The 27,823-nt window shown below is 37.5% G+C and overlaps 1 protein-coding gene across 4 annotated transcripts in view; it reads right to left on the bottom strand.

Moving 5' to 3' along the window:
* Pcsk5 (proprotein convertase subtilisin/kexin type 5) overlaps positions 1-27,823 on the bottom strand; it is a 448,718-nt gene that overhangs the window by 144,013 nt on the left and 276,882 nt on the right. For 3 of the 4 annotated variants that reach the window (XM_015492940.2, XM_048806923.1, XM_048806924.1), the window contains 7 exons: positions 22,079-22,222; positions 17,521-17,623; positions 16,009-16,202; positions 12,795-12,879; positions 9,074-9,171; positions 8,510-8,639; positions 7,973-8,088 (listed from right to left, as the gene is read on the bottom strand). In XM_015492940.2, coding sequence (XP_015348426.1) covers positions 7,973-8,088; positions 8,510-8,639; positions 9,074-9,171; positions 12,795-12,879; positions 16,009-16,202; positions 17,521-17,623; positions 22,079-22,222 — 870 coding nt within the window. Of the gene's footprint in view, positions 1-2,087; positions 4,817-7,972; positions 8,089-8,509; positions 8,640-9,073; positions 9,172-12,794; positions 12,880-16,008; positions 16,203-17,520; positions 17,624-22,078; positions 22,223-27,823 lie in introns of those variants that run through there. The other variant, XM_015492941.2, reaches the window with a different exon arrangement.

The raw sequence follows: 27,823 nt of genomic DNA, 5'->3' as shown, positions 1-27,823 counted from the left end.
CTGGCCCTCTGAGACTTAATGATGCTGCATAATTGCATCCTGCTTGCTAAAGAACTGAATCAGTGCCAGACTGTCACCTCTTGTGAGGAAGAGGAGACATGATTATATGGAGTTCGGCCCAATGCTAGGTGCCAAGTAGCTCCAATGAGCCACACTGAAATTCAGTCCATCTTGGCTATGCCCTGCTAAATATGTCAAGGGCTCTAACATACTGTTGAGAACTTCTGATTTTATGAGTTGGCAACAAAAATAACATTTGGAAATGGATGTTGACTAGGGAAGAGAGGCAAGTTTATGCTTTCTGCCATCTACACATATTGAGTTTAGGGTCCAGGGCCCAGCTTGGGCCAGGTGAGGTCAAACTGCAGCTGGCTTTTGTTCCCTTCTGCCATTTTATATTAGAGGATGAAAGGAGGGAGAATCAAATTGGCCAGGCCATGGTTTAAAACTGCCCCCAGCATGTGTTCCTATTCATCATCCTGCTGTCTACCACGGCTCTCTTTGTGTAAGACTAGATGATAAAAATTATGAAGAATGCATATTTACTTTATATTTCTCCAGCATGGCATTCCTTTTATGTGAGGGGGGATAAGGTGCTGTGTCCTCAGATATGGTATGCCTTAGTGTTGCTCACTTGGACTGAGAAGCTTTAATTTAGAAGTTACCGAAACAACTACCTCCCTTCTCTACTAAGTTTGTAAGTTCCTCAAAATGAAGGGTAGATGGTTGAGAGGAAAATAATGGATGAGATGGAAGAGGCTGGCGTGTGCTGAATAGCCTCTGATACTGTGGTAGAAGGAAGGAGAAAATTCTGGTCCATCTGCAGATGGGGACTGCCAGTTAGTAAGGTCTTCCATGGATAAGGGAGTTGAGGATGACGCACCATCCATCTTCTACAAACTATAAAACTGAAGATTTTTCTTGACTAATTTATAAAATGTTGAATCAGAAATGTCCTTTGTAGTGACAGACTAATTAGATTAAAAACATGAAAACATCTTGCTGTCCTGAACATCTCACAAGCCACAGGTTTGCTGGTAATGAACTGATTCAAGTTCCATCTGCTCCAGGGAATGTACCCCACCAGTTCAAGTCCAAGGAGTCTTTGCCTGTTCTGAGCTTAACAACTTAGTGTCTCCCACATTTTTGTTGTCTGTTACAATTTTATTACTATTATTTTGAGTCTGGCTATGTCATCTCCATTAGCTTATTTCAAGTACTTGTGCCTGTTTTCTTATGTGTAAACAGAGGATAACACATGCACTTCTGCCCTAGAGTTTTTCTGATAAGAGAAATATTTTACATCAGCATGTGCATGCTATCCTCACATTGCATAGCATATAGTAAGTGGTCAAGAAAATCACTCTCTTTCTCTCCCCTTATTGGGACTTTGGGACTGTTCAGGCTCTCTTTTATATCTTTTGTATCCTGAGATCTTTAAACCTTATTGGAGTTCAATTTGTTTGCTGTTTTGACTGATTTATCATTTCTCTTCTCAAAAGGCAGGGCATCAAAACTTCAAGGCTAGTAATTGCATCTCAAGCAGGAGTTACAAAGACTAACACTCCGCTGCTGATTTTAGCTCACAGTCCAGTCCCACCTTGTAGCATGTACTGGAGATGGCTTTTAGACAAAGTCATGCTCTAGACATCCAGGGATACAGCCCATCAACTTTACACAAGATGTCAGCAAATTGAACAAGGCCATCTTTCCCTTTAACAGCGCTTAGGCTTCTCACCAGCTTTGCCCACCACCAAGTCCCTACACACATAGACTGGGGGTGTGTGCAGCACGACAAAGGAAGAGTGGCCCAGTTGGCCCCACACAGGGCACCAATGCGTGCATAATCTCATGGAAACTATGTCAAGCTTTATAGATTTTTTTCTCTGCCTACTTTCTAAAAATGTCCAAATCTCACCTGTGTCCCTCTTGCACCACTCTGCTTCTTTCTCCCTCCATTTCAATCCCCACCTCTGCTCAGATGTTCTTTTCTAACTTTCCTTCATGTTCTGCGTCTATGTGGAAACAGAGAAGCTTCTCAGCTTACCCTTTGAGAGTTGTTTATGCATGGGTATGAACAGATCAAATAAACAGGAACTTAGGTTAATTTAATAGAAAAAATAAAATATGGAATAACATTGATTTTGGCCAGTATCAATTACAACCATTCTACTATATTTTACAAAAAAACAACTGAACATTTTACACATGTACAGTATTTTTCAGTAAAGTGGATTTGGATTTAACAATGGGTCACTTTTAATTAGTGAATTAAAAATAAAAAAGACAAAAGAGAACAGAAGATAGGGCTTTTGTCTCTAGAAGTTTAGCGCATTTGTCATTTCTCCAAACTTTGTACTATCCATTACATATATCTTATTATGAATATATATATTTATACATAATATATAACATTAACTTAAATTTTGAAAGCATTATGTTCTAGTTAATAATGTTATGTAGGTAAACGAGGCAGTAACACACTAGTAGTTAAACCGGTATTTCCATGATGTGCACTGGCCACCAGTGGGAAATGGAGCGTGCGCTGGTGGACCCCAGTGAACTTGGCTTTCATGTTGATGGCTATTTGTCTAAGAACACAGATATCATTTTTATCTTTTCTATCATAGTGATCATGGGCCTTAAATAGTATGGGTTAATTCAATTAGCTGGATCCCCTTGCAGGCGAATCTGGTTTTGCCATCTGCTTGAGCTTGCTTTAGGCTTGCATTGCCACTTCTCCACTTAAAGACTGTGCCTTTAAGTGTGAAAACTAACTATATGCCCTACCCAGAATCAACTTTGGTTCTGTGTCAGAAGGGCCTGCAGTGTTGTAAGGAGGAAAGTTGTTCAGCGAGATCAGTTGTTTTCCTAGTTACTTATGAATTATTATGTGACTCGGTATAGCTACAATGCTAGAAAGAGGGTCATTAGTCTATTCATGTGTTATTCATTCACTTTGGGTTGGAAGTTAACTCAGATGTCTAGGAATATTTTCAAGGCAGGCTTTTTACCAGCTTGCTGCTTGGATTGGGAACTTAGCATCATTCCCAGCTCCTTCCCAGGATCATCTATATTGAAACAATTCCTCTTCTCAGCTGTGAAGCCAGCGGCATCTTGGAAATAAAGCTCTCAAAAGCTGAAAACCTGCAAGATGGCTGGTCACTCCCAAAACAAATGAGGTCACCAATGGAACTTTGTTAGGAAAAATAAAGAAACTTACTATGGGTCTGCCCTTCCCCAAACAGAGAAACTATGAAAAAATTTATCAGGTTTCCTCATTTCTGATCAATGATCTGAAGCATTCTTCTTATAATTCCATCTGCTAGATTCCATGAAATGTTTATGGAGTCACAGAGAACCAGTGAGGAAGTTTCTAAACCCACACTTGCAAATGAAAAAAAACAAAAACAAAAAAACCCAGGTGATCTCAATAACATTCAGTGGGCAGGTGTGTAAGTGCATGGCCTGGTTATAGAAGGACAGAAAAGTGAGAAAATACAGGACCAGGAGGGGACAATCATGCCACCCATATTCGATTTCCAGTTTTATTTTCTTAAAATGACAAGATGAAAAAACTTCTAATAAGCACCATTGAACAACATTGCCCGGCCAACATGAGCACGAGCTTAAATATTATTTAAATAAATTCCATTTCTTAAAAAATACAGGGCCTCTTAGAAACTTTTGACTCCAGGAAGAAATTTCCTGCATCATACCCAAAATGCTTCCCACTATGACAAATGGAATTTCTGATGGCCTTTGGAGAAAAAAAAATGCTATGGATAATGGCTAGATAGCACCAAGAGATTGTGCAGGGTCTACAAAATGAACACTCTGAATTTCAGGGGAGCTGGGTCAGTTTCAGCTCTTTCTTGTACCTCTGCATTGTTTCCATCGCCAATTTGACTGTACAGAACGATCCTATTTGACCAGCTGTGTATAAAATAACCTAATCTACAATGGAAAAGCCAGTAGCAGCAAGTCTATCGATGAAACCAGTGGAGCAGACTTATCAAGTGAGTAAAATGCAAAAACCAGTACATAATGCACCAAGTAAATTATGTGTGGAAAGTATCAATGCTGAACTGTGAAATACTAAGACAAACACCAAACCTAACTCTGTAGGATGTTCTTACTGCCCTCAGGTCCAGTTTCCTGTCGTTTCCCCCAATGGTGGGCTCAAGTATGCAAAATGACGGATGCGAGAGCTTTCTTTTTCCTTTTGATCTACATATGCTCTTGTGATATTTTGGAAAAATATTTTTAAGCATCTCAAAGGGGAAACAAGCAACTAAAGGCAAAAGGAAAAAAAGAATGGACCTTCAAACCCAGGGCAGGAAATCAAATCATTACTTTAACGTCAAATTTTGGCATCAAATACTTTGGTCATACAATACTGTCTCTGTGGTTCTGGCTGTTTAGTACTAAACACCCAGTTATAAAAGGTAGGCTTGTTGTTGGTTTATTTTTTTTTTCCATTTAAGTTCTGACAAAACAGTTCACCATCTCCCTGCACAAACTTGAGAGAGAGAGAGTGAGAGAGAGAGAGAGAGAGAGAGAGAGAGAGAGTAAGAAAAAAAAAAGAGCAAGAAAGAGAGAGGTGGCTTGCTTTTTTTTTTGTTTTTGGCTTTTTTTTCTTTTTAATAATATGGAATAATCTATAAGTCTACAGGAACAAAGAAATCTAAGATGGCTGCTCAGCCTTGGAATGTACATGTTTTGCAGCAAAGTTGTTGAAGAACCTTCCGTTGGCACAGATTGTTCTTTTTCACAAGCATACAGAAGCCTCCTTCGGCCCAGGACTCTTCCGTTGCTTTTCCGGAAGTCAGCGAAAGAGAGGGGGAGTGGAGGTCGAGAGCAGCATGATGCACACACACGGAAGGAGGTTTTGATTGGCCAGAGAGGCAGATTGGGAGGTTGGAAGAGATCATTCAGGAGCAGTCAACAAGGAGAAAATTTGGTCCACCCAAAGTGATTTCAGTCAACAGCATTGGTTTTCAAGGAGAGATATTGCAGTCCAACGGTAAATGTGATTGGTATCCATTTGTGAAAGGGAAAAAAAGATTGAAAAGAGAATAAGTTAGAAATCAATAATAACACAAGCAAGGAATTTTTCTTTTCAGAATTACCTAGAGCAGAGAATATACAGTCATTTATTTCATATTTCATTGAAGCTAAGACACAGGATTTACCATGCAGCATTACCTTAAGAATCACAAGGGAAATAATGCTTCTTATTAAACTGTGACACAATGCTCTCATCAATTAGAATTTTAATTTTATTATTATTTTTAATATTAAAAATTATGATTTTATTATTTATTAGTTATTTTTATTATTCATTATTTTTATTTTATTAATTTTATTTTACATATTAGAAGTAATTGTTATATGATGTCCTTTTTGGTTTCTGTGATTATACAATAACCCTTCCTTTGAACATCGAACAACAAACAATTCATTATTTGGAAGCTCTTTTGAGATGTTATTCAAAGTCATACAAGAAGTAGTAGCTATGAGCTTAATCCAGTTAACAGACACCTCTGTACCTAAGTCTCAGGCAACACCACTTAAATCCTATGAACCCACTGGTCAAAAGAGTTGTAAGCTGTCATGAACTATCAGGTGCATCTGATTTCAGAGAAGTTAAAATACAAAACAAAACAAAAAAATCTTATCTTAGAATCATGGAAATATGAAAGTTGAAAGGGAACAAACAGCACAAATATGTAGTTACCATCTTATTTTATGCCACCAATGGTGTCATTCTTTTACTAGTTTTTCATTTTCCACTTCTGCTCACAATCCCAACACCCCTCTTTTACCAAAATGCCATTTGCACAACTTAGTACACGCTCACCAGGGTTCAGTGGAAGTAGCTAAAACATCACAAACCTTCAAATGCCTGGTACAAGAGCTGGAGGCAAAAATGTCAAGTTACAGTGGATGTCCCATGTTAACCACCTAAAAGCCTTTCTCAGTTTTTTGGTTAACCCAGAGTGGTGTAGTTGGAATTAGCCCTGGTTAAGAAACTCTGAGAACGAAGCACCTGAGTGGGTCCTGACCCTCCCTGTCAGACCAATCACACATCAGAAAAGCTATGAAGATGCAGTCACCTTTGATGGCTCATGCAATAAGCCATATGTGCTGTCATAACAGTGCCATCATGGCCCATTCCTTCTGATGCCTTCTTGAAATTCCTAAGATGGGGTTGTGGAATAACCTCACAAGGTCACAGGTATTATCTTGTTCATTTTGTGCAGGTGAGGGGAAAGCAGCCTAGAGAATTTCATAACCTGCCCCAGGTCTAGAGCCCAGGTATGAACTATGGTGTTTTGACTCCCAAGTCCATATTTTGCCAATTACAGAACTGTTCTGCCTCCCATAACATTTCCAGAAGAGGGAACATTCCAAAGAAGGCAAAGAATGGACCTAGGCAATGATCTTATCATTGAGACTGTTCCACATGCATGCCTTCTATTTTTATAATGAATTTTTATGAAGATGTTTAAAACATCTTTGGTTCCAAACAATTTCTTTCTATATCACTGAGATGTATTTTCTGCATGAGGCTTAGGCAGATTTTACGGTCCCTTCAGCATGAACTACATGAGGGTCAAAGATCACATACATGTTGGAGTTGGAATAACTTAAACTCATTCTTTTTACAGATGAGAAAACTGAGTCTAAGGAAGTGAAAGAACTTGGCATTTCCCTATCAGAGGGATCAGGGCAGAGCAATAGTCTTTAAACTGCCAGCATCAGACACAGGAGAGGCTTCTAAAAATATCTATCCTCAGGCTAATCCCAAACCAATTCAATCAAATCTGTGGGGAAGCTGCAGGATCTTGGCATTCTACTTGGGACTCATCAGTACCAAGAAAGTAAAAATGGACTAATATTTAAAAATCTTAACTTCGATACTTTGTTTCGGCACTTTCTACCATCACATCTCGGGTTTTCCCTTCTATATAAGTCTGGAATGTTGATTCCTAGCCTTGTAAACTTCATGAAAGATTCAGAAACCATTTGATTATCATTTACATATCAAAATTGTAAGCAATACAAATAATAGGAGTGATAGAAAAACTAAAGTCTTTGCATGATTGAATTTTATGCTATTATTAAAAAAAAGTTTCCAAAGACTTTGTAAAAACATAGGACAAAGGAAAAATGCCTATGTATAATGCTTAGTGCAAAAAGCAGGATACAGAACTCTGTATGTGGCATTTAAAAAACTGGATAAGAAGTACCTATGGAAAAGAAATACATCAAAAATTAACTGGAAAAGGCTGCATACTGTGTGATTTTAACATGTTAAGAGGAAACACTGTAACACTTTAAGGGGAAAATGTATGGAGATAGTAAAAAAAAAAAAGAGTGATTTCTATGGGGATGGAGGAAAGGAAGTATGAAAAGGTAGAAAACAGAAGATTTTTAGGGTAGTGAAGCTGCTCTGTATACTGCAATGGAAGATACATGTAATTATACATTTGTTTAATTCCGTGGAATATACAACATCAAGAGCAAATCCTAATGGAAGCTATGAGCTTTGGATGATAATGAGGTATCCTTGTATGTCTATGCACTATAAGAAATGTGCCTCTCGTGCTGGATGGTAATATTGGGGGAAGCAATACATGTAGGTAGGAGGGGGATATAAGAGAAATCTCTGTGCTTCCTGCTCAGTATTTCTGTGAATCTAAAATGGCTCTAAAGAATAAAGTTTATTAATTAAAAAACAACAGTTGTCATCTTGGCCAGTGGATCTATAGGTGATGGATTTCTTCTTGCAATTAAACAACAAAGCCCCACACTCATTAAGAGTTAAGTTCAAGAGGAAAGAATGCCAACAAGATATTGGGCATGTCCTATCTGATGCATGCTTGTTAATAATGGAAATAGGTTAAACCTTAAAGTAGAAGGCTCATATTTAGCTCAAAAGATCAAAAAGAGAAGTTGTACTCACCATCCTTGCAGATAGCTCCCATTTGACACATTCCTAAGTCTAAGAGATACCCACTGGGGCAGCTGCTACAGTTCTTGAACCCTGGGCCATTACATGTCAAACAACTGGTATCACATCTAGGGGAAAAATGTTCAATTTTTAAAATCCTTTCAGATATCATCAACATAGATAAGTTGTGTTTACTATCAACATTCTAATGTCTTAAATTTAATTTTCCCTTTGAAGATAACACAAAAATCTTTCTTACAATAATTTCTAGGTTTGATGACATTAAAACCTAGCGGGGAGACACTGATTTTAAAGGGAATATTATGTGTACTTGAAACATATTTTTTACTTTGAAAGTTTTAAGGTGGGCCTGAGGCCAAAAAAAAAAAAATCTGATAACTTGGGTTAGAGCTGTAGGGCAGTGTCCAAATGTAAAAGATTGAACTTTATTTTGTCATTAAAAACTCTTAAGTTTTCCCATTATTTTTGAAGGTAGTCCTATGAGGAACTAAGGTACTAAATGCTACAGCTGGGGACAAATCCACTTACTTTTTGCAGGATTTGTATCCATTCTCTGAAGAGTGCTCTAAGTAGTAGCTGATACTACAGCTCTGCACGCATCTACCGTCTTCCATGTAGTAGCCCTCTGTGCAATTAATGCAGCCATCAGCTCCTGCCCCTTTAAGCACAAGACAAAAATGCAAGACGCAGAAAAAAGCCTGAGTAAAGGTTGCATAATGGGCTCCTTCTTTAAGAGTCTGAAAATGGCATTCATCTATTATAATTTTAAGTGTCTTAATTTAATATTTGTGGTTTTCCTGACTTTCCTTTGTGGGGAGAACTCCTCCTATTTTAAATCAGATTTTCTTGCTAAAAAAATATCTGCTCTCACTGGAAAGAGATGTCACTGGGATATTTAAGTTTCTCAGCGAGGACAGGGTGCTGATGATTTGACTTACCACGAGAATACATGCATGATTATCAAAAGAGAAATGCACTCCTCCACATATACTTTAAACATAGGGGGCGGGGTGTGTGAGTGATGGCTACAACCAGACAAACGAAAGGAAAATGAGAAACACGAGAACAAATGGAAGAGCAGGGAGAAGGTACCAGCACAGGTGGCACAGAAGCGGTGGCAGGGCTGGCAGTCCTGGCCGTTGAAGTACTGTCCATCCTCGCAGGTGACAGAACACCGGGATCCCTGCAGGCTGGAAGAAATGTAAATCAGAGTTCTAAGCAGATTGTTGTGATCAAGGCAAAGCAGTAACGACTCCCCAGATTCCCTATGTAGCAAATAGAGCCCACCAGAGACCAGTAGATTGTGGGAAAGCTTCAACACAGGGGAAATAACCCTATGTCCTCTTTTTCCCATCTTGGTACCTAGACTGATGTCTGTAGCATATATACATGCTGCTAGGCTTTGGGTACATTCTCCTGAATTGGTTAGACTGGCAGACACCTCCTACTTTGCTCAACATCTGAAGGTCCAGAGGTCTCAGAAGGTCCCCAACTGATGGAACAATCACATTATCTAACAATATGCCCAGCAGTTCCCTAATATCCAGACTCACACCACAGTAAATTTAAAAATTGTTCCATAATTCAAAATGCAGTAGGATCATATGGTAAAATGAAATACAACTGAATAAAAGTGTAATAAGGATCCCTGGGTAGACTCCCTGGAGTAGCCTTTTATGTTTTTAAGTGTTTCTAATTTTAACCTCCTATTGGTTCCATCAAAGAACAAAATTGTTGAGCTAGGAGTGTAGCTCAGAGGCAGAACATGTGCTCAGCATGCTTGAGGCCCTGCGTTCCATCCCCAGCACTACATGCACACATGCAAATAAATTCTCAAACACTTTTGCCTCTATTTCTTGATTTTTTCATTTAAAACAATAATGAGGAATTTAGCAAAATTAGCTACCTACAATGCTGCTTTCTCAAGTATTTTATTTTAGTTATATTACTATTTACATGCACACTATGTTAAATAATTTTTAAATTTTCTGTTTCTCTATCTAGTTATCTAATGAATTGCCAGGATGCAAAGGAGGAATGCATATCTTTTCCTCCATCCTAATTTCCATCAGTTATGATATTTCTCAATCTATACTTTGATTTTTAAAATTAAAAACAAATATATAGAATTTGACATATTTAATATAAAAATATCACTCACTGAATTAATTGGAAACAGAAAATCAATGATCCTAGACGTACATTTAATAAATATGATCAAATGGTTTCTATATTCTTAGACTTTTTGTATTGCTCCAATTGAGATCTTATGTGTCTGCTTTGTATATGGCTCTTACTAATTTTAAAAATTAGAATTTAGTTTTCCTTATGCTCATTAAAGAAATTGGGAAAGCACACAAATAAAAAAATAAAACAAAGAGTTCCAAACAGACCCTGTTACCATTTCAATACATTTTCTTCCTGCATTTTATGCATCGACATGTTCCCCTGTTTGTTCTTAGCCACTATTTAAAAATTTACAAGTCCCTGGAGGCCAAATGGTCAACCCCAGAAGTCTCTGGGAACACACAAGGAGCCTCAACTAGATGAAGGGCAGCTCACCAAAAGCGCACTTCATTCAGACGGTCTCACTGACCAGAGAGCTGTTATTTACGAAACCATTAACAGGAAATCCCTCTACTTCTCCCTCTCTATAGTGTTATTAAAAGACACTGCATCAAATGGATCCTTTACTGGGATGAAATAGGGACCACCAAAAATATTATCAAAATTTTAAAAGAGCTGCCTGAGAAAGGGCCATGCTTCTGAGGTTGGCATCTATTCAGCTGGAGACAGAGTTGCACTGTGTGTGAAGGAATGAATGAAAGGGGTCATGCAATGGAGAACAGCCACAGAACTCTGAAGCCACCACACACTCCTGAGCCCAGTACTGTGGATGTCTCTCTTCCGTTTTTGATAAACTGGCTGGTTCAGATCTGCACTGTCCACGGGGCAACTGCTGAAATGTGGCTGAACTCCTGAACTGAGTTTTACATTTTAATTATTTAAATCCAAATTTGAAAAACTTGTACTTGATTTAGTTATTGGCAAACTTTTGAGTAAATCTGGAATATCTTGGCTTTGTAAAATCTACTTCTTCAGCTAGATTTTAAAATATCTGCATACAGATATTTCTCATCAAAAATTGTCAGAATCAAGATGGACTTTAAGAGCATACACACCAAGTTTCAATGACTTAATTCAACAACAAAAAAGAATGTAAAACATCTCATTAATAGTTTTTTTATGTTGGCTCCATGTTGAAATGATAATATTTTGGATATATTATGTTAAATAAAAGGTTTTATTGAGAACAATTTCCCCAGTAACTTTTTACTTCTTTTAATATGGCTACTGGCATATTTAAAATTACATATACGGCTCTCATATTTCTATTGATATGCACTGATTTAACTTTCTCTATAAAATTTTCCTAAGAGAATTTCTCTAAGAAAAAAAAATGTAAGTAACCTTTTTTTAAAAAAAATTTATCATGGACCAATTATGTAACATATGCAGAAATAGGTACTTCATAAATGTTACCACAATTTATTTTTTATTATCATAGTCCAATAAAATAAGGGTTATTTGCACCATTTTATACATGAGAACATGGAAGCTCTGAGTGGTTAGGTGACTTGCCCAAGGTCACCTTAACAGTAAAGGAGGATTTAAACTCACATCTTCCTTATTCCTTCCTATTATGCCACCATGTTGCTTTTCCAAGAAGAATTACTAGGCTGAAGGGTCTGACATTTATCAAAATTGAAGTGTCAAGATGCAAGGCGCTAAGCAAACTAATAATGCATATGGTTATGGAGGAAAAAGTGATAAAGCCACAAATAATGGATGGATTTAAATGAAAACAATGTTCTAATACTGATTAATGTGAAGAATTGTCTGACTGCAAATTGCATGGACCCTGTCCATTTGACCTCTGATCAAAGGTAGAAACAAAGACACTCTCAATACTGAAAAAGAATCCAGTGCAGGAGAATTCTAACTCTAAGTTAAGTCAGAGTCCAACTCCTCACTCAATGTGGCACAGTCCAACCTTCTTCTGAGGTCAGGTGGCTTAGTTTGTTAGAGCTGCAAAGTGTTTACATACAGAGTCTAACAACTACCTGGCTTCAGCAATGAGCAAGCCATCCATTCAAGGAAAGCATCTCCTGTGTTAAATCGATGTGCATAACATCACATAATGGAGCCAAGCCTGAGGTACCAAGATAAGAGAATGACTGGGTATGTGCAGAGAAATAATAAAGATAAGGGAATAACTTTCCACCATCCAAGGAATTAATCAGGGGGATTAAATATAATTCATTGGCATTACCTGCACAGTAATCCTTGACTGGCACAATGCAGGTCAAAAAGTACGAAGAATGCCTCTCAAATGGTTATTTTTATTGACTTGTATCTGAGTCATGTTTTTTACAGAGAATGTATTTAGTTTATAACCCTCCCTTAGTCAAGATGGCACCCAATTTTTCAGATATAAGGTTAGAGGTAATACAAATAGGAATCAAATGCTTCTGTGGAAGTCAAACCAAGGGTAGGTGATAAAAGGGCTATGTATATACTTATTTATTATTAAAAAAATTTTATAGTTGTAGATGGACAGGATACCTTTATTTTATTTGTTTATTTTTATGTTGTGCTGAGGGTTGAACTCAGTGCTTCACACATGCTAGACAAGTGCTCTCCCACTGAGCTCCAGCTCTGGCCCTACTTATTCATTCTAATTTTTTAAAATTTTGTTTACATTGAGAAACTCCAGGGGCTGTGTTATTGATGAAGTCCTCCACTCTCTTACCTTAACCCATCCCTGCATTCCGTACAATTATGGGATTCAGTACATGTCTTGCAGTTTTCACTGCATTTCCGGCAAAGATTTTTCTCTATTAAAAAATAAAAAAGAAACAAAGTTATGAACTTGTTGTTCAATTAGAGTGCATAAAAGCATGTGGAGATGGTCTAATGATTGCAATATATACTACAGTGCCCATGCCTTGAGAAGAAAACTGTAGGAAAGCCAGAATCACCATTTGTTACCACTTCTCTGCGAACTGAATACAGGCATGAACTGTTAGGCTGGGAAATACCTCACACTCATTTGCTACCCTGTAGACAAGAGAACTGCAGCCCCCCTTAGTTCTTAGTTGAGTAGTTTTATTTTTCTTCTTTCCATTCTCCTTCCCAAACAGGGTTTCCTAACTTCCAGCATTGAAAATCCCACTCATTAGGCTGGTATACCACCACTAGGCAAGGATTGGAAAGCAATGTGGTGAAATGGGACTGTTGCCCTCCAGGCCCACAGCTCTCAGGACTATTCTTTTGAACTAACTAGCAAAAGGAACCTGTAAATATTGTGAGATAAGGGTTGCTTATTTCTTGCATTGTCTAAAATAGTGGCTTGCACTCTATTGCTGCTGTGGAATTGACATGAATATTATTATATTTCAGATAATATCTATATTCTGTAGAATAAAAATATATTTGATTTGAAAATGTACACTGTGAATAATGGCTTTCTTGTTCACTTCCAAACCCTGGTCCACACTGGAAAAAAAAAGGGCAAACGTGCAATTGTTCTACTGTGAAAAACAGTGATTTGGTGTGTTAAGGAAGTCCTTTAACTTTGAATAAAATTTTGCTGGTAACTTGGTATCTTCTTTGAAATGCAAGTGGGTTATAGTCACACCTGTGTGTAGAACTGAGTGAAGCTTTGTTCACAGGTTCTCTTACCTGCTCTTTAAATGCTGATGTTCTACAGAGTTCCATAGAGAAACACTGCTTTACAGATCCCTACAAGGTCCTACTGGATCAAGGTTTAGCCTCTCAGCATGAAACCCAAAGCCCTTGGCACGGTTATGGTAGTTGTCACATGATCTCCTTCACTATGCTATTGAGAATACTGGATATGGCCTAGGATCTGAAGGCAGAGATTCTAGATTTGCATTCTGCTTTTAGCACTTCAATGGGCAAGTTCTCTAGGTAAATGGAGATTACAATGATACCTACCTACCAGCTGTCCTCAGAAGTAAATGTAGTTTTTCAAAAGGGTGATATAAACTATAAAGCACTGTAAATGTGTTGGCAGTAACTATAAGTCATGTCCATACATGACTAATATTGTATGTAAATAGGCTCATTAAAGGATGAAACTATAACAAAAGACAGTTACATAGGAAAGAGATACATAGACCACTGGAATCAATACAATGTGGTAGCAGAAGTAATTATTTGAACATCTTTTCTTACATATCCATCTCCCAAGCTCTCTGGAAAAAAAACAAAAACAAAACTATAGGGGGACTGGGGATGTAGCTCAGTGATAGACTACATGCCCCAGGTTCTATTCCCAGCAATCCCTGCCCCCAATCTCAGTTATCTTGTGTGTGGATTGTTGTTGTTGTTGTTGTTATATAACATTCTAGAACCAACTTTATTTTCCAAGGCTCATGCTTCTTAATAGAATTTTGACTTTATTTTCCCTAACAAATACTGAATATTTCTGTGGATCCTTTATGCCCCTTCCTCTCTCCCAATTTTTCTTTTCCCTGTCATGTTCCAAATTTGGAGGCAAAAAGGAACTACAAGAGAATCCCTACCCATTGCACTGAAGGGTAAGATACAGAACCTACATGTTATGTATGGAAGTATGTAGTACCTTTGAATCAAGAGAATTTCACTTCTTAAGAAGCAAGGGCAACTCCTTCAGACTTCTTGTCTGATCTTTTTTTTTTTTTTTTTAAAACAACTCTTGCTTCTTTGATTTTTTTAAATATATTTTTTAAGTTGTGCAGAAACATGATGGATTGCTGTCATTAAATATGGTGGCATCATATCCTTATTAAGACAAATTATCCAGAACTCAGAAACAAACAAAAGATACCTATAGCCTTTTTTGAAGGGACATACTGGAACATTATCTAATAGGTCTGCCCAAAGACTAATTCTCTAAGGCAATATGGCTTTGCTTGTTTGCTAATTACAGCTGAAGAGTGCCCAAACTCTAACGTCACATGTTCATGCACGAATTTCTGTCTGGCAAAGTTGTAGATATTCTTTGTCCACTAGAAAAAGACTCCCCCTAATTTGAGTTGTCTTGCCATGTAGGAAATTATTCAATTTTTTTTTTCTGTAAACAAAATTGAACAACAGAAGGATTCCATTTTGCCTTTCCTGGCGGACTAGCAATCTGATCATCTTTGAATCCACTTGTCCTTATGCACGTTCCCTTATTAATGAAGTAAGTGTCCTTGACATATGTTCATTCTATATTTATAAGAAAGTCACTTTTTAAACTTTTAAAAAAAGTATACTTTGATAGCATACAGGCGATGCCTTAACAGTGAGTGTGCAGAAAAGATTGATCTAGCCACTATTCTTTCAAGACTGCTTATCCAAGTGGCCCATGGCTGGTACCTTCAAATTAGAATTTGTGGAGGGCTACCATCATTCCAGTGAGAGTACCTTGCATTGTCCAAACCTTGTATTAATAAATGGTTTATAGTAAACACCAATTTTCCTTCTAGGAGTCTAGAATTTTGGTGCATACTAGGCACTAGCTACTAGTAACAACCTTGGGTGCCAAGTCTCTACTGAGGTTCCCTGGTGGACAACTTCAAACATGTTGCCACAGATTGAACATGTCCTGTGTGGCTCCACTGGAAGGTGCTCTTGGAAGCTTGCATCTGCTTTCCTCTGGGCGTCATCATTTCCTGCTGCTGATTTTACTTTGTATCCCTTTGTTCCAGGACTCATAACTGTGAGTATAAGAGTTCAGTCTTATGAGTATTCCTAGCAAATTGCTGAATGTAAGAGTGGTCTTGAGGATCCTCTGACAACAGTTAGTTACAGGCATTTTCACACAAAGCTTCTAAACCATCTCGTAAAATAAATTGGTTAAATTCTGTTTGACATTTAGCAAACCAGATTTCATAAAGGAGGAACATCCCTCCCAAAGTCGCTCAAGTGAAAAACCCACATCTTCTCTAAAACCCAAATATTTGAAATCAACTCACTGGTGTCCTGATATGACCCATCAGGGCAGTGAATAACACAGCTGTTGGTTTCTTCATTCAGGAAGTACCCATATTTACAGGAGAGGCACTGATCACCATGGCTCCCGAAACAAGACTCACAGTTGGGCGCACATTTTCGGCATCGCTTCTTGTCTGCGTAGTAGTGGCCAGGGGGACAGCTGGAGACACAGATCCTGCATTGGAGAACAAGAAGAGAGATAGTACATCACCAGCCACTTGCCCTCAGCATTCTCCTGGAGTGGCTAAGCAAACAGTGGCCCTCAGCCTCAAAGTCAGAACACCAACACCAAATCCCTAGGGTTCAATGCTGTTTGCTAAAGCTTCTTCCTGTACAGGGCTGAGGAGCAATGCAGTCACCCAGCACCAAGTCACCCAGCAAGAGGGCTCTTGGCCCCAACCATCTCCTAGTGAAGGTCTGGCTCCTCACAAGGAATAATGGGTACATACTGGGTGTCAAGAGCAAACTTGTACTGGTGGATTGGAGAGAAGATATGTGGGAACCACGATTTTATGCTCAAAGGTCACTCTAACAAGGGTTTCTTCTACTTGTGTTGTTGCTCATGTGATCTGTACATGTGGGCAGTGGTTGCAGTCATATGCTATTATCTAAGTAAACATAAACATATTTAAATTTATGTTGCTTAAGAGAATTTGTTTTTTTAAAATAACTCCCTTGTTTGTCCATAACTGAAAGACGGTGCTTGATTTATTTATCCATTCAACACATATTTACTGAGCACCAATTAAATATCAGGCATTTTGCTAAGTTTGAGAGATAACAGAAACAGCCAAGGGCCTTTTCCTTGAAGAATTTAAATTCCAACATGGACTTAAAAGGAGGAATTTGACCATGCTTGAGTCTGTCTGGGTGTATTGGGTATGGAGTTACCAAAATCAGCTTTTGCTTGAAGGAGTAGGGAGAAGGTATGGAGGGCTGTGAGAGGTGGGGTGGGGAGGATGGGCTCCCACTGGGGTAGTCACTGTCCTCTCCTCTGCCCCATATTTGTATAGCTCTGGTCAGAAGCCAGGGATCAGAGACACAGGTCCACCTCAGTGCTCAGAGTGGAAGAGTGAGAACAACCAGGGACCAGCCCCTTTGCCATGTGATTTTCTTGCATGTTGGGAAATGTGGGAAATATCAAGTTGGTCAATGCACTGACATGTTCATGAAGGGCAAATACAGCCAGAGCTTCATCCATCAGTGGGATGGAAATGACATGAACTTTAGTTAGACAGAAAAATTAAGTTTAAGATCTACTGTACATGATGGTATTAATAACAACAAACTTGCAAATAGCTAAGAGTAGATCTTAAGGGTTTTCACCACAAAAAAATAATAAGAATGTGAGAGACTACACATATTCAATCATTTGATTTAGTTATTCCACGATGCATGCATATTTCAAACATCATGTATGCATATATAATTTTTTCTTGTTCATTAGCACATTTGGGGTGTTCCTTGGGGATCTTACATGGCCTCTCTGTTACCTGGTATTATTTTTCAGCTTGTAGTAGTAGTGCAAACAGTCATTGCAGTGGTCTGGTCCTGGCCCATCACAGCCAACCTCACTGCACTCAGGATCACAGGGACCTTTCCAAAAGAGATTAGAACAAAACTTAGAATAAATAATGATTTTAGAAGGTCACCTTTCCCCAGACTTTGATATAGACTAGGACCTTTCTTTTTTCTTATGCAGTGATACTTTCTTAGAGATGGAAGAGTAATGGTCAATGTGGTTGTAAGCCAGGAGATGAGCCTGACTTTTACTGGAAAAATTTCAAATGCCTAAGTATCAAGAAATTCAGTGTTGGCCTGGTCTTGTGGAGGTGACAAATATTCCAGAATCTGAATGAACAAGGCCACTGTAGCAAGAGGAAAAAAATCAATATGCAATTAAATATGCATAATAATAAAAAATAGGATTTGTAGAAAAATGAGCAGTTGTTGACAAAAAGAAAAAAAGGTTATTTTTCAATGCCTAGAACAGATTGCCTATCTCATCCAAGGTCACCAAAGGCACTGAACACATCTAAAATAGTGTGGCCAGAAAGAAACATCATTATGGCATGTGGCACAAGCTTACCAGCATCTAGTCCTGGATCACAAAGCAGATACTTCAGGAACAGATAATAGATTTAACATTGTGTCCGATCCAAAGGCCAGTAGTCAGATCCACACAAGAAAATGACATACAAATTAAAAAATGTGAGCTAGCTTAAAGAATTCCAGGGGATGAAGGTTCTTAATTTCTCTCTCTAAATATTCTTTGGTTTAGAACTAGAGAGAATGTACAGTAAGGGAAAGATGACAGAAAGAGAGCTATTTTATGACTGATGCAAAGCTTTCTGATGGCATGGACTACTTATAGAAATTTTTACTTCATTTTCCTTGATCTCCATATTTTGGGATATTTGGTCTCTTAAGTTTTAAGCTCTTTCCCAATAAAAATTCATGTGATTCTTAACTGGCAATGAATAATTGCATAAGATGTGCAAATAGTAGGTCAAGAGTACCAGAAATGTTTTGAACCCTGCTTTAATCAAAAGGAGACAAACTTGTTGAACCTTGGCCTCCTTTTGTCATTATGGAATTATGTTCTATAATTACCGCATGCAGACACATACAATGTTAGACCTGGGGTAGAATGACTTAGAAAAAAAAATCTGGTAATCAAATACTCTCATTTGACTGATGAGAAAACTGATTTTTCAAGAGTTACAGTGGTTTGACCAGTATCATATGGATAGGAATCAAGAAGTGTCCTAAAACCAAGGCCAGATTTCTCGCTTTAATGTAGAAAATCACATACCTGAAATGATCTCTTGATCTCAATGGAAATAAGTCAATTAAAATACTGCATATTTGAAATATATTTCTAATTAATTACAAGAGTCATTTGACAGCACTATTTATTTCTATTTTCCCCAAAGGCCTTAAATTGATCTCTAAATTAAATTCCACAGGGAGTACAACTTGGGACAATTTAGTTGTCTCTCACTGCACACCCAGGAGTGTTGTTACTGCTGTGTAAGAGGTTGAAGGTTGAAGTTCATCCAGCTGTGGGTTTCACAGTCCCTGGGATTTGAAGAAACAGCACAGAGATCTAGTTGTGATAATGCCCTGTGTACCTCTAGTCAGGCTGGCTTCCCCACAGAGGTAAGAATCACAACTCCACAGCAAAGGAATCATGGGTGGCACTAAATTTTCACCAGATGATTTCTTAGAATTAAAAAAAAAAAACCCTAAAATTTTTTTTTCTTCGTAAGTGCCCAAAGGGCTCTGCATGGCAGCTTCGCTTGCTGTTGCTCCCCTTGTCATCATAAACTGTCCCAGATGCAGTCTAGCATTATAGGGTGCCGGATAATAATGAAATAATTTTCTTTGTTCTCTCACAAGTGCCAATGTCAGTGTTTGAGATGCAATCAGAAAAACCACAAAGATGTACAACTATGTTCGGAAACTTAACATTACCAAATTTTGAATTATAAATATTACTGAAATTTGAATCAGGTAAAGAGTAATAGGTTACCGTTGTACCCATTCATATTTTGGATAGACTTTTCTCCTATCAGAGAAGACAAAATGGTTTGCTAATTATAATGTAAATAGAAATGTTATAAATACAAAGCAAAGCAAGATAAAATTGAATAGAGTCTAGCTCTGGTCAGATCAGGTGCTCTTAATTATCCAAGTATGTTACTGACTCTGGGATACTACTTGTTTAGAATAAAAGGAACTACATGCATATTTAAGATGTTCTGTTCAGGAGAATAATGATGTACATTTATCTTAGTATTTAGAGCAAAATCCCAGAATTGCAGGAACAAAATATTTCTTGTTTAATGATGTACTACGCTTTTATTTACAAACAGTTCTCCATTAAGAGAGACTGTCCATTAAGTGTTATATATAATCATATCTCAGAAGGACTGAATGCTCCTAAAAGTGGGAGCTAATGCAACAAGTCAGGAATCAGAAACATAATAAAGAGAAAGATAAAAAATATAATTTGAAGATGATATGGCTATAGTACCTAAACCACCTCCAGAAAATCAACTTTAGAACATAAAATAATGAGAATGTTAAGCAACATGGCCAGATATCAGATAAAATGCAGCAATTTATAGATTTCCTACATATCATCAGATACTAGTTAGAAATCATGAAACATTTTTTCATTACAGGAGCAACAAGACCTAAATACTTAGGCATAATACTAATAGGAAGAAAACTACACAAAAGGAAAAGGTTTCCATAAAATTGGACATGGTCTATGTTTCATATGGAAAGAATATCTATTGTAAAAACAACTGTTCCAATGAAATTGCATATGAATTCAAATTAAATTCCAATGAGACTTTTAAAGTGGGACTTAACAAATCATTTTAAAATTCATCTGAAGAATAGTAGGGCAATAATTGATATGAAAATGAGAAACAGATGTTCTATAAATATTAAAATATATCATGAGGGATAAGGGGTAGCTAAGTGGTAGAGTAAGTCTTTAGTATGTGTAAGGCCCTAGGTTCAATCCCCAGAGCTAATAAATACAATACAATACAATACAATAAATGATTGATTAAAAAAGAAAACAAGCAAAAATTATGAAACAGGCATAGTGGCACATGCAATAATCCCAGCTACTCTACTCAGGCAGCTGAGGCAGGAGGATTGCAAGGTTGAGACCAGTCAAGGTCCCTCCTCAAAATAAAAAATATAAAGTTCTGGGGATGTAGCTCATAGAGTGCTTGCCCAGCATGTGTGAGGCTCAGGGTTCAAATCCCCAATATTGCAAAAGTAGAACAAAACAGAATTAAAACATCATGGAATAGAAGTACATAGGACAGCTAAGGTAGAATTGGTTTGAGAATTATTAGAATGATGAATCAGAAAGGAGGTACCAGAAGAGACCCTAGTAACAGAACTTAGTATGTTGTTATTAAAAAAAAAATCACAAACTAATAAAAGAAGAGACAATTACTCAGCCAGTGTTGTTAAACTATTTGGAAAGTAATTAAGACAGTTTCAATTCACAGTGTATGTCATAAACCAAAGTAATTTCCAATAAAGTGAGTTAATGTCCAGATGCAAAAACCAAGAGATTACCAAACAAACAGACAAACAAACAAATAAAAAAACTCCCATGAATATCTAGCTGATACGAAAGGATAAAACTTCTGCAAAAACAAACAAAAAAAATTGGCAAATGTTGTATTTGAAACTATAAAACCCATTCTCCAAGAGTGTTTTCTGTTAAAATATCAAAACACAAAACAAAAATTACATTTGTGAAGCAAATGATAACTGAGGGCATGTTTTCATCAAATATGAGATCCAGCAAAATCAGTAAAATACAGAATTCTTATAAATAGATATGAGAATTACTGCCACCTTGAATATAAGAATGGATAAAACACATTGAATTTGTTTCAGAGGAATCAGAAGAAAAATGTATAAAATTACTAGCAATCAAAGGTATATGAATTTTAAAATAACCCTTCTTTTTTTAAAAAAAATTTTTTCCTTTTATTTCTGGCTGGAGTGATGTTATAAACACCCACACAGAGGGTCACAGTGTAGATTGATACATTTTGTCTGGATAGTAATGTGATAAAATGTTTCCAAGTCCTAAAACTGATTATTCCCTCTGATGCAATACATCTCAGAATAGAACCCTACTCAAAGAAATTAATTGAAGATACAGACAAAGACTAATAAACAATGTTCATCCAAATCTTGTTTAAAATAGTGTAAAATTCTCAACAAACTATATGCCCCCGATTATGGATTAAAGACACAATACTGCAATCACAGTATGGACTAATAGTTTTGGAGACAAGATATATGGATGTTTGAATATATGAATAAGCCAATATACTCACAAATATTTGGAGGAATAGACGAAAATATACTAGAATATGGGTAATTATGTTATGTTGTATTATTTAGTATCATATCATGTCATTATTATATCATATTAATTATACCATATGGTGCCATGATGTATGAGCTTTCTTGGGCTGTGTGCTTTTGGGAACAGCTCACCTGCATAATCCTCTGCACCATAGTCATCTGTAGGGTCTTCAACTCGGCTATAGCGGAAACGCTCCATCTTAGGAAACTCATTGGTTGGGGAGTATGGCTGCACGGATGTGCCATAGAGGACCAAAGACCATTCTTTCAATTTACCTTGAGAAATAATAATGAAATCACAGCATGACCACATATTCCATCTTTAGCTGTATAACTGAAGTCTTTCCCATACAAGAAAAAACAACAGAAGAATTGTGGGAAGGGGGTTGATAGGAATCATTGCATCAGATACTGGACTAGAAATGCACATCTCCCGCCCTTTGCAGAATCAACTACTTAATAATTCCTACACCAATAATTTATATACCACATATTTACTGAGCACTCACTATAGACAGACCTTGATTTAATCAGCATTTATGGAAAGCTGGGAAATAAAGATACCCCAGATTGCTAGTTTAAGGGTTGAATTTCAAAATTATGCTTACTTAAGAGAATCCCAGAGTTTTATAGAAGGCTTTGTTTTTCTACATATAAAGTTCTTTTCTGAGGTTTAAAAAAATTTTTGATGGCATTATCTGACTAGTTACTAAATGGACAAAACAACTCTTTGTACCACTTAATCCCTGAATCAGTCATTCAATATTAGGAATTCATCATCATGAATACTATTCCAATAGTAATTGGACACTCTTGATTATTTAAATTTAAATAAATTTTAAAAAGCACTTTGCTTCCTCAATTACAATAACCACATTCCAAATGCTCAGTAGCTACAGATAGCTAGTGGCCACTATACTGGGTGGCACATATATAGACCATTTGGACAGTATTGCACAGTAGGGTGCTATAGTCAAGGACACCTTGAGGCCTGAGGCAAATATCTCACCTCCCTTGGGTGGCTCATAAGGAAAATTTTACTTTAGCTTGCTCCTTATTCATCCATTTATTTCTTAGCTTCATAAAATTACAGCATTCAATGCAAAATGTTTAAGAAAAATGGGGGAAACTGCCTCAAGGCCATTAAGTTTAATAAGATTCACATCAAAGAAATCAACCATAAGCAGAAGTGATTTAAAACAAAACCATTACAAACATGGAAACATGCCAAGAGGAAAGCAGGACCCCTCTCACCTTGGCTTAACAAATGGAATCTGGGCCTGGTCACAGTTGGGTCAAGGGCTAGCTCAGAGTGATGACCTTCAGCTGTCAGGGGTTTTCATCTATTAGCTTCTATAACCTATAAAATCAGTGCCTAACATTTCTAACTGCTTACTATGTGCTAATAAGCACAGGCCTAAATGCTTTATAAATGTTATTCCATTAATGTGCACAGTTTCTCTGAAGTAAGTACTAATACTCCCAATGTACAGATGGGAAAACTGGGGCATAGAAATAACTTCCCAAAGGATAAGAAGAGGACAAACTTATATTAAAACCCATTCTGAATCCAAATCCTGAGTTCTGATACCATTTTACAATACTGTCTCTTGTTCATTTCTAGGAGTTTAGGAAACTGATGTTTAGAAATAAACATGGAGATGCTCCTTGATTTATGAGAAGGTTATGTCCTAATAAACCATCACAAGTTGAAACTGTTCTAAGTCAAACATGCATTTAATGTACCTAACCTTTGGAACATCAATCACAGCTTAGCATCATCTACCTTAAATGTGCTCAGAACACTTACATTTGCCTACAGCTGGGCAAGATCATCTAAACACAAGTCTGCTTTATATTACAGTGTTGAATATCTCATGTACACACATTGATGAATGTTTTGTAGACACGACAGGATGTGAAAACACAAAATATAACATGCAAAAACTGGTGGCGGCACATTACATGGTGGAGCATCGGTTACTTCCCCTCATGATTGCGCAGCTAGTGGGAGTGTGGCTTGCTGCCATTGCCTAGCATGGTGAGAGATTATCATGCTGCATATTGCTATCCCAGGAAAGCATCAAAAATCAAAATTCTAAGTATGTTTTTCATTGAATGCACATTGTTTTCCCACAGTCATGAAGCTGAAAAATCAGGTTAAGCCATCGTAAGTTAAGGATCTTCTGGATTCTGTGATGCAGTCATTTGTTTCTTACATGTGCACTGGGCCAGTACAGTGGGGTTATGCATGTGTTTTGCCCTTTGCCAGTTTTCCTTTGGACTCATTTGTAAATGGGTATGCTTTTCACTACCAGGCTGCTATTCAGGCTAAGAATTCTAAGCGGCATGCATTAATTAAGTAGTAGCAAGAAATGAACGATGACTGAAAATTGATGACCTATCTGATTGCCTTGAGGTAGCAAGGCAAGAAAAAACTTCCTTTGCTAAGGCATCTCTCAAGTGTTCCAATGGAGTACACAATACAAGGACACTATAGGTCATCCCATCTATCAGTCATCCTAAAACCTGGTTCATTTTACATCCCCAAATTTGCCCTCCTCAGTGCTTTGAAGCCTCAAACTGATTATGTCTCTTTGTGCCATGTCTGAAGGACACTGTAAGCCCAAGAGGGATATCTTTGCTGGGCAATTCATCTCTTTAATTTTCACTTATTATATAATTTTATTTCCTTAGGCCCTCTGCCATGATTCACATCAAATACTGCCATATTTGGGGCATCAATTTTTTTTTAACCTCTACCACTTTTTCTAAATTCTATAGATTTTTCAGTTTCAGTAACAGACACTGAAACACGCTGTTAAGAAATAGCTGTGTAAATAGAGAAGGAGGAAAATCTATCCTACTTTCTAATACATAAATGCAGTCTCCATATATAGGTTAATGTGCAAAATATAAAACCAATCCCAATATATATTTAATAATAAACAAATGGGGAGAAATAATAGATAAATATAAACCCGGTGTGGAGTCAGGAACCTCTACATTCAGGGAAGAGTCTGCCATTTAATTGAACTAGAAAAAACCCCACATCTCCAGTAGCCTACTAAAGACACCCATAACTAATCAGATAGGGAGAAATCTACCACAGGATCTTATGACATAGAAACAAACACAGAAATGTGTAAGCGCACACCCATGCACCACACAAACACACCCATAAATGGGAAAGTGAAAGTTCCTTACCAAAGGTGTAACTAACCTTGACATGAAAGACTGGTTGACATGAAATCATATGTTCTCTGGTATGGAAAAAAAATACACAAAACCTGTCTTTGGAATGAAAAAAAATCTCTAAAATGATGGACAGTGACTGGGGTTAAATTTGAGCATTTAAACAGTACAGTTGTGGGGCTGGGGTTGTAGCTCAGTGGTGGAGCACTTGTCTTGCACATGTGAGGAACTGGTTTTGATCCTTGGCACCACATAAAAATAAATAAACAAAATAAAGATATTGTGTCCAACTATAACAAAAAATATTTTTTTAAAAAATCAATAGTACAGTTGTCTTTTGGTTTCCATGGGTGACTGATTCCAGGATCCCCTGACGATACCAAAATCCATGGATGCTCAAGACATTTTTATAAAATGGCAATAGTATTTACACACAACCTACACTTATTCTGTTTACTTCAAATACTTCAAGCCATTCATAGATTACTTATACCTAATACAATATGCATGGTATGTAAATAGTTGTTATACCGTATTGTAGAGAGAATATTGACAAGAAAAATATCTGTGAATATTTAGTACAGATATAACTTTTTTCCAAATATTTTCATCCAAGGTGGTTGAATTCATGAATGTGGACCACGCAGTGCCTGTAGATAAAGAGTGCTGACTATATAAAGAGAAACCAATGCTATGAAATAGCCAAAGCTAGATTATCTAAGTTATTGCAAAGAGCTCTCGACACAGATAATTATATTGATTCTGGGTAGACTCCAAACTCCTTGAGGACAGAGGGGCTTACATTCATAGCCCCTGACTTGTCTGCTGGGACTGGCTAACTGGTAGCATGGGAGCAGTCTGGTCTTGTTGTGAGGGCAGAATTCCTGGTGATAATAAAGAGGAGAGTCACTTTTAGTTAGTTTTGTTAACTATTTAAAATTATCAACAGATAATGTACCCTTTTGTCTGCACTGATGCATTTGGATAGTATTTGTTTCTATGGGATCTCTTGACATGGAGCCCTGCAGTGATGCCTTTGGTCAGGGCAGCCAGCCCAGTCAACACACTGTCATTCCTTCTAAGTGCCATGACCAGATCAAAACTAAGAAGTGAAGCTTGAAAAAGAAGAGGAAAGGAGAGAGGGAGAACCTAGGAACTAGGCAGATTATGATGGAGAGGATGTGTCTAGAAACTGTGGTCTATAATCTGTCTTCTCTACCAGCCCTGCCTTGGTGAAATATTTGGTTTCTGGATAAAACCTTGGCCACCCTTTATATTCAGGCTGCAGTTTGGAGATGAGGTAGACATGGATGCTCTTTAATACAACTTTTATTCTGATTCACCATTCAGATTTTGGTCTTCCTGATAAGGGACCACTGTGGCAATATAGATGAACCTCATCACACAACTGGGTGAGAAGAGAGAACCAAAATGTAGTGGTTGAAAATGGATCTCCCAGAATGAGTATCTTTCCTGGATAGGCAGGCAAAATGCTGGGAAACCTGTGCTTTCTCCCTGTGTTCTGTTGAGTGCCTTCTCTTCCCCATGCAGCCCATGGAATCCAAATGGTGCACACTCTTTTAAGATTGAGAAATATTTGGGTTAATTTATTCTGGAATCAGCAGAGGGCAGGTACTGGATGTCAGTACTAAAATTTTCCCCCAGGTATGGTTCTGTAGATGGACTGTATAGAGTGTTGTAAAGGGCAGCTTTACCCAATGGTTGAAGGTGTGTCCACGGATGGGTGGGAAGCTGGGTAGTTATCAAACAGTCATTCGTTTCTGAGCCAGCTGCTCTGCAGAGATCTGTCAGGGGCAACACAATCTCCCACCAATGCTGCATCTGTACTTTTGTGTTACAAACAGGCTTCATATGCTCTGTGCAGCTGCCTGAAGAGACCTTTGTTACCATTCTAATTTCCATACTTTGTGTATCAAGGTTTTCTTTTTCCTTGGCTCTTAGGCTCAGGCAGGGCAGAATACCATCATTTATTTTCTTTAGTGATAATGAGATTAGGTGGTGTAGGCCAAGCTCAATGTCTTGTCAGAACTGAAAATTAAATTTAGAGAAAACAGAAGAAATAAAAGGAAATAACTAAGGATACCTATCTGTTCCTGTGCAGAAATTATGACCATGCAATTTAAATCATAGTGGGTGGACAAGGATGTCTTATTTACGGGCAAAGGTTAGAGATGTGGATCATCTATTCTGAAACATAAATCAATAGCTGCCATGTTTGGTCCTATACTTACAGCTAAATTTTTTCTGCTTATTTCTTTTTCTAAATTATTATCTTTTAATTTCTTGAGAACTGCATTTTTGAAAACTGGAATGTGTAAAGACAATTCAAAACACACATGAAATGAATCATGTGAAAAAAGACCATGTTGAAGTATGCGTGTTGCTATGGTTTTGACATGGTTTAGCCTCCAGAGATTCACGTGCTGGAAGTTTGGTCCCCTGTGTTGGTGGTGAGGTGGTGGGGCCCAGTGGAAGATAACTAGATCATGGGAGCACCACTCTCATGAATGGATTAATACTAGTCTAATGGGTTGGGTCTTGCAGAAGTGAATTAATTTTTGAGAGAGTAGGTTGTTATAAACCAAGGCCACTTTATATAATTTGTCCCCTCTGCACACACAGTTCATCACTTTCACACATGCTCCCACCAGTGTGATGCCA

This window comes from Marmota marmota, unplaced genomic scaffold (genome assembly GCF_001458135.2).
Source record: "Marmota marmota marmota unplaced genomic scaffold, marMar, whole genome shotgun sequence".
In the NCBI taxonomy this organism is placed as follows: domain Eukaryota; kingdom Metazoa; phylum Chordata; class Mammalia; order Rodentia; family Sciuridae; genus Marmota; species Marmota marmota.
The sequence above is the reverse complement of the archived record's forward strand: the minus strand, read 5'-3'. Positions and strand labels throughout refer to the sequence as shown.